Source organism: Chrysemys picta, chromosome 4 (genome assembly GCF_011386835.1).
Source record: "Chrysemys picta bellii isolate R12L10 chromosome 4, ASM1138683v2, whole genome shotgun sequence".
Classification (NCBI taxonomy): domain Eukaryota; kingdom Metazoa; phylum Chordata; order Testudines; family Emydidae; genus Chrysemys; species Chrysemys picta.
The window spans coordinates 9,649,655-9,663,491 of NC_088794.1; the positions used below are offsets into that span (position 1 = coordinate 9,649,655).

Consider the following 13,837-nt stretch of genomic DNA (forward strand, 5'->3'; position numbering starts at 1 on the left):
GAGGTCTTTTTCTTATATAGGCTCCTATTACTCCCCACCCACTGTCCTGATTTTTCACATTTGCTGTCTGGTCACCCGGGGGGGGGAGGGGCTCGGGCGAGTGGCTCAGGCCACTCAAGTATGGGAGAGAGGGGGGGCTCAGGCTAGCCCCACATGGGGTGTCCCATTTTCCCTTTGAGAAATATCGTCACCCTATCTAGTCCCCCAGTTGGCTGTGCGGGACTGAAAGGCGTCGGGCCTGGATCTGAAGACTAGGGTGACCAGACAGCAAGTTTGAAAAATTGGGACGGGGGTGGGGGCTAATAGGAGCCTATATAAGAAAAAGACCCCAAAATAGGGACTGTCCCTATAAAATCGGGACATCTGGTCACCCTAAGCCCCCCGCCTCGCAGCCCAGCACTTCCTGTCCCTGGACAGACCAGCCCTCGGTCTCCGTCTGAGAGTGACGAGCGTGGGAAATGCCCAAGGGGTGGGGCGAAGGGACCTCGGCTGGGCCGGGAGGCCGATGTCGAAATCGCTTCCCAGCCGAGCCGGGCAGCAGCGGCGGGCTGGCTTCTGGCAGGGCCGGCATGGAGCAGCTCCTGAAGCAGGTGCTGGGGCCCCTGGAGAAGAAGGGCGAGCGGGAGCTGCAGCGCTTCAGCAAGAGGGTGCAGAAGTGTCTGGTGAGGGAGGGGGAGAAGCTCATCGCCGAGGACACGCCGGAGGGAGGGGCGGAGCCGGCCGCGGGTATTAACGACCGCGGGGACAGCGCCGAGCACGACGGGCTGGAGGTGGCCGTGAAGGTGCTGACAGACCCGGAGCGCATCAGAGACCTTGCAGATGCACTCGGCACAGACGGTACAGAGAGATGGGGGAACCCCCACTGCCCACCCCCTTGTTTCTGGGCACGACTAAATCCCCCCCCCCCCCCCGCCAGCGGGGGCCTCTGGGAGCTGGAAACAATCCTCAATCTGCCTTTCTTTCTCCTCTTTTCCAGGCTGGGATTTCTCGCCCCCCCCCCCCCCCGCTTTCACTTTCATTCTCTTCTCCTACCAGCCCCCTCCCCTCTCTGCCCTGCAGCTCCCCTGCTCTTTTCTGGCCACATCCTGAGCTGGTGTGGCCTTAGGGACCATTTACACCCGGGGAGAATCTGCTCCCCACCCCCACCTCGTGTAAAAAGCAAGAGAGGTTGTTGATCCATTGGCAAAACCCCTGCTGCCCCCCCCAACACACACACACACACACACACACACACACACACACACAGAGTTATTCCTTTAACATCATTTTGCCAAGCAAAACTAACTCAGCCCCTTGTACCAGCAGCACCCCCCAAACCAGCTGAGCGCTCACCAGCTCACATGGATTGTTCACTCGTTGGAGACAGGGACGCGCTTTTTGTTCTGGGTTTTGTACAGTGCCTGGCGCAATGGGGGCCCGGTCCGTGGCTGGGCCTCCCCGGTGCAGACATGCCAATGCTCACGAATGCATCACGAGAGATGTGATTTCTAGGTAAAATTAAGCTTCGCTCGTGATCTCGCAATAGAATTCTGTTTTCAGCCCGAGTGGCAGGGCTCCTGCTCTCAGCCCCGCAAGGAGGGACTCCTGGAGAGCCCCTCTTCGTGGGACCGCGAGTGCTCTGTGGGGTGTTTTAGCTAAAGTAAGTGAGAGAATCTCTCCACCCAAACTGCAGGTTAACAAAGTTGTTTGTTTTTAAATGGGGAATTTCCTTGGTTTTTTTGTATTAATTATGAATCGCTCCATGTGCTCCATGACAGGTGTTCAACGCTGGCTTTGCAGACTGCACCAGAATGGACCCTATTCCTTCCCAGTGGACTCCTTTCCACTGCCATATCTGTCCTCCTTCCATTCCGTTCCCTGGACCAGACACCCTCCCCCCCCGCCCCATTTGTAGTAGGTCTGTGCAGCATTCACTTGAAAGAAAATGTGATAGTTAGAACAGGGTCAATGTACACATCTAACTGAGGGGAAGAAGCATCTGCTTTAGCCCTCTGAACCCCTGTTTCTCTGCGATTATGGATCCTTCTCCCTCTGCCCCTGACTCTCCCCCATGCTGCTATCTCACTCGCACTCCTGTTCTGGCCTCTAAGAACTAAGTTTGTCCTCTGTGTGTATGTGTGGGGAGAAGGGAGTGTGTGGGGAGAGGGTGGACTATGCTGTGAGCTGACCACAGGTCTGAGACTGATTTTCTCCCTTTTTTCTCCAGTGCCCCCTGAATCTGCAGCCACTGCTGTGCAGAGCAAGCCCCTTCCTGCCGGTGCCACAGCCGGAGCAGCAGGTGAGTAGGGTGCAGATCGAGAGGCGCATGAAAGGCTCTGAAAGGAGGATTCCTTTCCCCCAGCACGGGACAGATCATTCCCTTTCCAAATCCCAGGCTTGGAGACACCTGGGCCATAGGTGCCAACTTTCCCCGGCGCCGGTGGGTGCTCACGCCCCCGCCGCCCCTGGCCTCACCCCGACTCCGACTCGCTTTATAGCATTGATGCTTCCTCTCTGTCTCATTTGCTCCAGAGTCCCCTCCCTTGTTGCAGTGCTTACATTCTCCTGGAGTCCTCCAGGCCCATCCTCCCCTCCCATTCGGGGCTCAGGGCTTCAGCCCCAGAGGGGCCGCACCAGAGCTTGGGGTTTCAGTTCCGCAAGAGGTGTCTGGGCTTGTGGCTCTGGGCTTCAGCCGCGGGGCCTCATGGATCCCCTGAGACCAGCTCGTGGCCCCCCAGAGGGCTGGGATCCCAGGTTGAGAGCCAACAGCATCGGGCTGGAGTCAAGGGGAAATATTTACTGGAGCTCCGCTCCGGACAGCTGAATTTAAGCCCTGCCTTTGTGGATTCAGCAGGTACCACGTGGGGCTGAGCAGAGAGGGCTGGGCCCCCTTCCCCGCCCCAACAGAGATCCATGTTGGAGTCCAGAGACATCAAGCCCTCCTGGAATGTAATGATGGGACATAGGAACTTCCCCGATGGGCCCATCTAGCCCAGTATCCTGCCGCCTCCACGCCACTCTGGATCAAATCATTGGGCCAGTCTAGACTGTATCCTGCCCCCTCCCTAGAACCCCAAATCAGATCAATGGCCCATCTAGTCCAATAGTCCAACTCCAATAGTGGCCATTAGCAGACGCTACAGATGGAAGCCTCACTCCGAGGCAAGATTTCTCCTTCCCCCTCTCTCTATCCATTTGACTTCTCAGTTGTCCTGCGGAGCCCGGAGGTATCGGAAATATTCCAGTCTCAGCCGCTGGTGGAGGGCAGCCACGTGGCCTTCAGCTGCTTCATCGCAGGGTACTTCCCCCAGGAGCTAACTGTGACCTGGCTCAGGAGGGAGAGTGGAGACAGTGTGGCCACACCCATCGAGGACTCCGCTGATTACGCCATCATTCACAAGGAGACCTGCGCCAAAGACAAGGAGACCTACCAGCAGATGGTGACGCTGTCCTTCACCCCATCGGCACAGAGACACCAAGGGGCAGAGTTCATCTGCCAGGTGGGACATGTGGCCCTGCAGACCCCCATTGAGAGGAGCACCGGGACGCTGGAGGTCAAAGGTCAGTCTGAGTTTAAAGGTGGAGAGCTATTGCTCCTGCGTTGTTTGGGGCTTCCCTTCTCCTAGTGTGTGTATCTGTCTCCAGCCCTACATCCTAATACTCTGGTTTGTCTCCCCAGGCCCCAGCCAGCCAGTCTGTGTCCTAGACCCCAGTTTGCTGGTCTGGATTATATTTCAGGTGTCAGTCACTGCAGCGCTTAGTAGCTTTAGTACCTGACCCTGGAAATAAGTAAGTCACTCACCGCTGAGCTCCTATTGCTGGCATCTGTGAGCAATCCTAGTCCCTTTACTGAGGCTTCTCCCAGCAGCAAGTGCTGCGCCGGGTGATACCCCAGTGAGGTTTTGCAGGATGAAGCCCTATATCTGTTGTTTCCTCCCACTCTAGCCTGAACTGGAATTCATCCATAATGGGGTCTAGAGAGCCCTCAAGCTCTCCTGAAACAAAATGATGGGACATAGGAACTGCTGCTTCAGATCCAACCAATGGGTCCATCTAGCCTGGAATCTCGCCTTCCTCATGCTGCCCTGAATCAGGCCCATGGGTCCATCTAGCCCAGTATCCCACCTGTCCCTGCTGTCCTGGATCAGACCCATGGGTCCATGTTCTTTGGGGCAGGGGTCATCTTCTTGTTCTGTGAGTGTACAATGCCTAGGGCAAGGAGTCTTGGTCCATAAGTGGTGTTTCTGAGCAAAGTAATTAACAATAATCTCAGGTCCCGACTTCCTGGGACCTTCTAATGTGCTGCTTAGCTGGGGTGAGTACAAAAGTCCAAACCAAAAAAGTCCGTCCAGAAAAAAATATTGGGAAGCAAGGACCTGAAATGTTTAATGTTAAGAATACGGGAAGGATTATGTTTTTCCCAAAGAAATGTGATGGCCAGCTTTAGCCAGGGTGTCGGGGCAAGAAACAGCACAAACATATGTTTTTGCTGAGCCTTTCACCTCTATACCTGACGAGGAATCCAATACAAGCAGAAAGGACTGTTACTCTAACATTCCCTGGTAAAATAGCTTCTGTATTGTCTTCTCCTGGTCTCTAACTCTGCTTGCTGGGGTCCCTGAACAGGTGTAGCTACCCCCGATGCCAAGGAAGTTGCGCCCAACACCAGGGAAGTTACTCCTGTTTCCAAGGAAGTTGCCCGCAACTCCAGGGAAGTTACTCCTGTTTTCAAAGAAGTTGCCCCCAACATGAGGGAAGTTACTCCTGTTTTCAAAGAAGTTGCCCCTGTCTCCAGGAAAGTTACTCCTGTTTTCAAAGAAGTTGCCCCTGACTCCAGGGAAGTTAAGCCCATTTCCAGGGAAGACCGAGGAAGCACAGCTGGTAGAAAAGGTGAGAGGCAAGCTTTGATGGCAAAGTCTTTATATGACATTGAAGAGAGCTAAATGGAGGGTGGGGCGAGAGGTAGATGGGCCCAGGAATTCGTGTCCAGCTCAGGGTTAGGCTGCAGCTTGGAGTCAAAGGCCAAATCAGGGTGAAGGCAGGTTCCACAGTGCCAGCGTTTTCCAGTGGCTCTCCCTTGATTTCCTACCTGCATTTTGGACCAGATCTAAACCCAGTGATGAAAACAGGCCCCTCCCAGTTTTGGATCTGACTCAGATCTTGGCTGTGGATTTGAACCCAAAGGGGCTGAGGATTTAAGGTTCCTTTTGGACCCAACTGTTAGAAACACCATTGTTGTTGTGAGCCAAAACGGAACCCTTGGGCACCAAGATAGTGGCATCTCAAATCCCATATCACCTTGGTTTGGAATGGAGGGGAGAGGGGTTGATGTGGATGTGAAGGAGGCCGAAGGGGATAAAGACCTGGAGAAAGCTTTTGTGGACAGAGGAAAGGACAGATCTCAGAGATGCTGAGGAGGAAGACGCGGCAAGATTTGGGCACTGCCTGGATATGAGGGAGTCAAGAGAGAAGGACCGAGTCAATGATGCAGCCAGGTCATGGGCTGGAGTGGCAAGGAGGATGGTGGTGCTGTCAATAGAGGCAGAGAATGGAGGGCCTTGCAGGGGAGATCTGGTTGGCCAATGTGAGCTGACAGTGAGGTATCCAGGAGGAGGCTTCAGAGAGACAGGACTGAGAGAGCGATTGAGTTGGAGTGGGAACAAGAGCAGAGATTTGAGAGTCACGGGCGCGAAGATAGCAGCCAAAGCCACGGGAACAGTTGAGAACAGGGAGAAAAGGAGGGATCCTCTCAGTGAGAAGTGGGAGCGGCAGGGAGGAGATCCACTGGATGAGTTGTGGAGTAACCAGAGAGGTAGGAGGACAGTCAGCAGAGGAAGGAGTCTTGGAGCCGAAGGTAGGACAAAGTACCAAGCAGGAGGGGTATGATGGATGGTGTCTGAAGCAGTGAAGAAATCAAGGATCAGGATGGGGTTAAAACGCTGAGACTGGGCCCAGCAGAGGGCCTTGGTGATGGTGGAAGCCGGATCAGAGGGGGGGAACCGAGGTGGAGCTGGAGGGGCGGTTGTTGGTAGCTCATTGAATGAAGTTGGAGGTGAAGGGGAGACAGGGTTTAGCAGGAGGGGTTGGAGATTGGTTTTGGATGACAGGGCAAACCAGATTAATTATGCATGGGAGAGAGGTTACGGAGCAGAGAAAATCTGTCTGAGTACAGAGGGCCCTGTGGGTGGTCAGTAGCTAGGGACTGAGCCCGTAAAAGGGGCAATAGCAATACAGGCATTTGAGCAGTTAATCAAGATGTCAAGATGGGCAGGTGATTGTGTGGATAATTAAATAGATCGTGTGGATAACGGAATAGTGAGCAGACAGTGTGGATAATGAAGTAGCTAATAGACTATGTAGATTCTTAAATAGATCATCTGGAGTAGCTAATAGACCGTGCACATAATCAAATAGAATGCATCGATAACAGAGTAGCTAATAGACCATGTTGATAATCAAAGTGCAGCAGAGAGCATGATGCAGACCATTACTTTACTCTCTCGTGTTCCTCTTTCTCACCTCAGAGACACACTTTGTGGACCGTCACCGAGAACAGCTCATCCAGCGAGTAACTCTGGTCGAGGGCGTCCTGGATAAGCTGCTGGGTGACGTGTTGGACACTGAGCAATACCTGACCATTACAGCCGAGAGAACCAACCCAATGAAAATGCGGAAGCTATATGAGTTCATGGTGAGCTGGAACAAGTACTGCAAGGACCAGCTCTACGAGGCGCTGAAGGACAAGTGCAAGTTCCTTGTTGCAGATCTGGAAGGGGAATGAAGGCAATGAACACCCCACCAGCACACACACACACACACACACACACACAGTGCCTTTCCCTTTGCTTCCAGTGTCTGTTCCAGGGAGGAAAACCAATTTCTGGCTCTTCCCCGTGTTTCCAAAGATGTGACAACTGGTTAAGATGAGGGCTGCGTGAAAATTTCCCCTTGAAATTATTTTTCAATGGAAAATCAGGTTTTTAACAAGATAAAATATCTACTTTCTGAGGAAAAAAAAAACTATTGTTGAAAAAACAAATACCCAAACCAAAAATATTTCAGCCAAAACCTGAAATATTTCAATTTGGGTATAACTTATGGGAGTTGTAGTTCACTTGCCTCATCCTCATTCTCATCTATGGACCAGGGCCCTCAGCTGGACTACATTTCCCATGATGCACCATGGACAGGGATTCCCATGATGCAACTGCCTCCTCACCAAAAGGAGAGACCCTGGTGCATGCTGGAGGCTAGACTACAGTGGAGAATGGGGTCACAGAGCACCCAAATTTCAACTCCCGTTGAAGTTGAAGTTGTCCTACTGCAACAGCATTTCCAAATCAAAATATTTTGGTTTTAGTTTATGTGTTTGGGTTTTGTTTTGTTTTGTTTTGTTTGCTGAAAAGTTGAACTTTTCAGTGAAAAATCTGGACAAGAGTGAAATCTATTGATCTATTTTTGTCTGGGGGTTTGTTTTAAAACATCAGTGGAAAAATCCTTCATTTGCCAACATCAGAGCCCAAACCAAACTGCAGCTCCCTCTCCTCACCTGGCTCTCCCAGCCACCTCAGCCCCTGGCTGCTGCATTCTGTTGGCAGCTGAGTGTGAAGGGCTGGAGGCTGAACTGAACAGCTGCTGGGCTGTGCTGGTGAGGACCACAAATCTGGGGGGCGCATCTCCATCTTATCCTAGTCTCTGGGAAGATAAAGGACATCAGCCCTGAATCCCCACAGCTATATTCTGTCCCCTGCAGGGGCAGCACTTGGCCACCGCATCCCTCCCTTTGGATACAAAAAGTCCAGAGATGCCTTCCTAGAGCTTAAAGCCAGAAGGGACCATTAGATCTTCCAGTCTGACCTTCTGTGTAGCTCAGATCCTTACATTTCAGCCAGTTACCCCTGCACTGAGCCCGATGACCTGCTTTGACTAAAGCCTCTTCCACAATGGCAGCTGGTCAGGTTTTGAAGACACCGAGAAATGGAGGATTCGTCACTTCCTTTGGGCCTTTGTTCCACCCTGAGTGAGAAAAATCGGGGCCTGATTTCTAATGTGAACTTGTCTGGCTTCAGCTCTCCAGTCCCGGGCTCTTGTTCTGTTTTGGCAGTACACTGCAGTATTGTGTGCCCTTCCCCATGCTCTCACTTCCGTTACAGACCCATTCGTCCTTTGTATCAGGGCTTCGGGCAAGGCGATTCCACCACTACCAGGACGAGGCTCTGCTCTGCTTCTCCCCAGACGTTCCCCAAGCCAGAACCCGGCTGCTGCCCTGGGCCTTTGCTGTCCATCTTAGTCCGCCAGCACCAACCTCTCGGGGCCCTGTCGGGAGAGGGGGCTGCCTGTCACCCAGCCTGCTGAAAGGGGAAATCACTGTAATTCTCACGTTACCCCAGTAGGGGCTGGTTATTGTTATTAGTTTAACATAGAGCAACTTTTGTACCTTTGTATTTAAATTAAAAAGAAGGTGGTACCTGTCTGAGAGTGGGGCAGTCGCTCGCTTGTTGGTGGCAAGGAGAATTTTGTGGCGGGGGGTGGAGGCGGGTGCAAGGGAGGAAGCAGCAGGTGCTGGGAGAGAGGGAGGGAGGGGATACTTGGACTGTGATAAGTAGGGGCAGAACCCTGAGCCAAACTTTCCCAGCCCCAGCTGAGTGGGAAGGGGACGTGGGTGGGGCAGAGTCAGGACTGGTATTCCCTGTGTAAAAAACAAAACAAAAAAACCCCAAATAGGGCAAAGGCTGATGCCCTTGGGGGTGTGATCAGTGCAGCTGGGAGTGTGCCTGGATCCATGGCCTTGAGCTAGCAGACAAGGGCAGCGGAAGCTCTCTTAAAGTGTGGGGGGCGAACGGGCACCTGAACCCCCTGTAGCACCCCACCCCCTGTAGCACCCCTACTCCCAGAGGCTCTGCCCTGCCCCTTCCCCGATGCCCTGCCCCTGCTCCGCCCCTTCCCCCAAGACCCTGCCCCCCACTTGCTCCTCTCCATCTGCCCCCCCCACGTCGCTCAGCCAGTAAAAGTGGGTGGGCCATGATCTCCTGACCCCCTGTTCCAGCATCCCTCTTAGGAGGGCTCGTGGTAGCCTCCTAAAACTGGCTGTGTAGCCACTGCAGCTTGCGCTGGTGTTCAGGCTGGTGTGTGGGGAGGTGGGAGGAGGTTGTGTCGGCTTGGGAGCCTGAGCTCCAGCCTGAGCAGCAACATCCAAGCAATGTGTCTACACCGGTATTTTGTAGCACGATAGCTACCGCGAGCACTGTCTAGCACAAGTCTGTGGAGCCGGATGGGGAGTCTCGCTCCCAGATGCAGTGTAAATGTACCCTTAAACCCCAACATACAAGGCACAGACAAGGGCGTGTGTCTCTCTCCAAGGATTTGGGGACACTTGGCAGCTGGTCTCATCCCCTCTAGAGGCCTGAGGGGCAGGAGTCCAGGAGAAGATCCTAGCATGTCAGACACCGAGCTTTAAAGGAAAGGCAGGGAGTGAAATCCAGGCTGTGGGGGAAGGGATCCAGCCCTCAGTTTACTTCCCTCTACCCCCATGTGGTGTACCTGTTAATCCGCCCCGGAGGAATGGGGTTAGACCCCTGCCAACCTGATTCATGGTCTAGCAGCAAGTGTGGGTCCAGAGGCCACATTTAGCACTTGACAGCTGCAGTGGGGTGTTGCGTGACAGTGATGAGTACTGCTGGGTGAACTTCTTTGTACAAATAGCTTTTTTTTTCCACTGAAAAAATGGAGCTTGGGTCTCTCTGAAGCTATTTGCGAATTCGAGTGGATTTCAGCGAAAAGCCAAAACTGACCCGAAAAAGAGAAACAAAGCGTTTCCACGTTTCTGAAAGGAAAGCGTTTGTTTTTTGTGTGTGGCCTGGATTTACAAAATGGCCAGGGGCGGGGGACATATGGGGATCTCCCTTATACCTGTTGCCCACTGTGTAGCACGCTCACTTGGGATGTGGGAGATGCAAGTTCAGTTCCCTCTTCGACCTGATGTAGAGCACTTGGGTCTCCCACCTCTCGGGACCATGCCCTGGTATGTATGACTGGCACGCGAAACCTTAAATTAGAGTGAATAAATGAAGACTCGGCACACCACTTCTGAAAGGTTGCCGATCCCTGATCTAGAGGTTACAGCGGATCACAAGTTGACTACAGGGCAACAGTGTGATGCTGTTGCGGAAAAGGCAGATGTCATTCTGGGGCATATTAACAGCAGTGTCGTAGGTAAGATGGGGAGGTAATTGTTCGGCTCTTCTCAGCACTGGTGAGGCCTCAGCTGGATAATGTGTCCGGTTCTCGGCGCCGCACTTTAGGAAATACGTGGACCAAATTGTTGAGCGTCCAGAGGAGAGCAACAAAAAGGATCAGAGGTTTAGAAACCTGGCCTGTGAGGGAAGGTTGAAAGAACTGGACTTGTTTAGTCTAGAGTATAGAAAACTGAGGGTGGATAAGATAACAGCCTTCAAATATATCAAAGGTTATGATAATGAGGACAGGGATCAACCGTTCTCCATGTCCACCCAGGGTAGGACAGGAAGGAATCAGCTTAGTTTGCAGCAAGGGAGATTTAGGAAAAATTTCTAACTCCATGGATAATTAGGCACTGGAACAGGTTCCCTGGGGAGGTTGTGGAAGCCCTGTAAATGGAGGTTTTTAAGGACATGTTAGACAGGGATGGTCTAGGTCTTAACCTATGCTCCAGGACAGGGCTGCAGAGGCTGAGCCAGACTTTCTCTGCGATTACTGCTCTGGGCTGCTGCCTCCTTGGCCCCCAGAACTGAGAGCAGGGTGATTGTCTCTCCAGTGTTCCCAGTACCCCTGCTGCTGGTGCCCCACCACAGGGGCTTGGGCACTGGCTTAAGCCATAGGAGACCCAGGTTCACGTGCCTGCTCCGCTATGCACTTCCTGTGTGACCTTGGCCAAATCACTTAGCCAATCTCTGCCTCAGTTCCCATAGGCACAATGGGGATAACGGCCCTGGGCTGTGAGGATAAATACGCTAAACCTTGGGTGGGCACTGCTTTGAGATCTCCTGATGACAGGTGCTATAAAAGACAGGCATGAGTATCATGAAGCAACCTGACTTGGGATGCAGAGGCTGGAGAAATGGGGGGGACACGTGGGAGAGAGAGTTGCAGGAGCCAGAGGCGGGGACACAGGAACTGCTGGGGGTCAGCGGTGGGGGGAAGGGAAGAGGAGCTGGGGGAGGGTTAGGTTTTGGGAAGTGTATAGGCACCGATGTGGGGGAGGATAGTAGCACAGTGGGAAGGGGGCAAGGATTATAGGAGTAAAGATAGGGGCGGGTTGGGGGGCAGAGGCGTCTGTAACCACCTCACAAAGCTTTTCCCTTTCTTTATCAAAGCTCTGACATGCCCATAAAAGGCGATTGCACATTTCTTCTGCCTTACAGGGCGCACAGTCTTTGTGTCTCTTCATCTGAAAAAGATTTTAGTTTGAGCCACAATGTTAATACTCTAAACAAAAGCACTTCCTGCATGTGTCCTATCCAGCCCCGAAGTATGTCATAATCCTCAGCTCTAGGGCACAGTTCAGATAATCAGCTTCCTCTTTTTCCATTAGTGCAATTTGTTTTGCCGTTCTCCCTTTACATTTTGCTGTACTAGGCTTTTGAATTCCGATTACTCACGGGCATTTCCGTGTTAATCCTTCCATTTCTCACAGCGTTTTTAGCTGCTTTGTTGGCCATTTTGTTCCCTGTTATCCCAATAAGCACTGGGATCCAAGCTAATGCTGCCTGTATCCCCATCTGTAGTAACTCTGTTGTTAGAAGTAGAATGTTGTTGATTAAATCACTTCTACATATTGAGACATCCTTTTTTAGCCCCATAATGCCTGAGATTGAATCCAAAAATATGACTGCTGCTGCTGCTGGGTGTACATGCCAGATCCAGTTTAATGCTGTCATTATTGCTACTAGTTCAGCTGTCATGACAGCTACATAATCAGATATTCTTTTGGATGCACTAATTCCCAATTTTGGTATACAATATGTCATCCCTACGCTTCCTGTTGTTTTTTTTTTGGACCCACCTGTATATGTGTAAGCAGGGTCTGCTGAATTCTTCCCGGACAGCTGCCTGGGAGGGGGAGAGACTTCAAGAGCAAACTGTATTTACACGAGCACACCTACTCTGCTGAGATATCCAGCAGATAGAGCAGTGTGTTGCTCAAAGTGATCAACTTTGGCTGGCGTTGGGTTACAAATCATCTTAGTAGTGAATGCAGGGGTGGTGAAATGCTGTTACCAATGTTGGCATTATTGTGAATAAAGGGGAGCAGAACTGTACTTAACGTGTTCCAAATAAGGAGGGTCACCCTCAACTGAAAGGACCTCATCAAGCCAGGGGCTCAAATGCCAGAGCCCTGTAGAAATGAGAGGGTGGGGATTGGTGTCCCAGCCAGGAGATGTGGACCCTCCTGCAAAGGTTCTTCCTGGACTGGTTTAACTTGTTTCCCTCCACTCTTCAAAGAAAGAGCTAAATAGGGTTTATTAGGAGCCTCTCTGTTATTTTAAATGCTCAATCAGAGCTGAAATCAGTTGTGGTAGGATTGTGTTTCTACCCAGCCTCCTAAGAGCTAAAAATCACTAGAGCTGAAATCTCTTGAGAGGGGGCAGTGTTTCTGCCCAGCCTGCAAAGAGCTAAAAATTACTAAGAGACTCAAGAGCAGAGAGGCTGGTGGCAGCAGAAGGTGACTGGCAATCGGCTGGTGAGGCAGCAAGGAACCATGGCCGGTGGGATGGCCAGTGGAGAGGAACCAGGGCTGGCAGGGCAGCCAGGTGTGAGGAGCAGCGGCTGGCAGGGTGGCCAGGTGGCACAGTGAGTGGCCAGCAGGGTGCAGAGAGAACGGGGCGGGGAGCAAGTGTCCAAGCAGTGGAGCGAGTAAGGTGCCTCCTTATCCTCCCCTCCACCCAGTGTGGGAGGTGAACTCTACAGATGCACTTCTGAACTCTAGATCTGCACTGACCAAGTACAGCAACTGTGAGTGGGGTGCAGAGAAGGGACGGGCACGTTAAAGAGACTTTTGGGTTGCTGGACTTAAGAACCTGAGGGGGAAAAGGCACTGCCCAACTTATTTGGGGATGGGTCTTTTACTCATGGTTTATGTTTATGAACCCTGTTTGCAGTGTCTTCCCAAATTAACTCCAAGTCACTCCCCTCCTTTTATTAAAAGTTTATTTTCTACACTCAGACTCTGTGCTTGTGAGAGGGGAAGTGTTGCCCCTCAGAGACACCCAGGGGTGGTGTGTAATTTTCCCAGGTGACTGGGTGGGAGCTCGAGTCAGTTCTATATTGTATCGATGGAAAAGAACCCTTAGATATTGAACCTGGCCCTGGTTGCTGCTGGCTTCACCTGGCAGAACGGTTACGATATATTTGACAAAACGGACTCCACTCCTCATCTATAGACTGGTACACTTCATTTTCAATACCTACTGTCTCTTTTAGCCTCAAATTTATAAAATAAATCTAAATCCACATTTGGGCATGCAACTTTCCATCCCTAACTATTTTCCCCATGACTAAAAGTTTTTACTTCATTCAGGTTTTCCTTGTCTTTCAACTCCTGCGTGTGGAATTCTAACATTGTGTGTTTGTAGCGGGGCGCGATTCGCCACCATGGTGCCTCCTGCTGGCCATCCTGGGAATTAGCTCTCAGTCCTTCCAGTCCGCCTTCGGCTAGTGGTGTCACGCCTGCCATCACTGCTGTCTCCACTCTTTGGACCCGTGTCGCTCCCCGAACTGCAGTGTCCTCTTCTAGGCACGGTCCTCCAGCTATGCCCCCACCCCAGTATCTCCCTTCTTCCGTGGGACCAGCAGTCCCGCCACTTGCCTTAATGGCCAGCTG

The 13,837-nt window shown here is 52.0% G+C and overlaps 1 protein-coding gene across 1 annotated transcript; it reads left to right on the forward strand.

Moving 5' to 3' along the window:
* Window positions 1-408: 408 nt before the first annotated feature.
* On the forward strand, window positions 409-8,451 carry LOC101949200 (uncharacterized). The gene is made up of 5 exons (XM_005289445.5): window positions 409-837; window positions 2,207-2,278; window positions 3,187-3,540; window positions 4,606-4,869; window positions 6,504-8,451. The coding sequence occupies exons 1-5, from the start codon at window positions 459-461 to the stop codon at window positions 6,758-6,760; spliced, it is 1,326 nt and encodes a 441-aa protein (XP_005289502.3). The 5' UTR covers window positions 409-458; the 3' UTR covers window positions 6,761-8,451.
* The last annotated feature ends 5,386 nt before the right edge of the window (window positions 8,452-13,837 follow it).

Coding starts and splice junctions, on each gene's coding strand:
- LOC101949200 (XM_005289445.5), top strand. CDS start 459: ATGCCCAAGGGGTGGGGCGAAGGGACCTCGGCTGGGCCGGGAGGCCGA. Junction 2,279..3,186: donor TGCCACAGCCGGAGCAGCAG/GTGAGTAGGGTG, acceptor TTGACTTCTCAG/TTGTCCTGCGGAGCCCGGAG. Junction 3,541..4,605: donor CGGGACGCTGGAGGTCAAAG/GTCAGTCTGAGT, acceptor GTCCCTGAACAG/GTGTAGCTACCCCCGATGCC.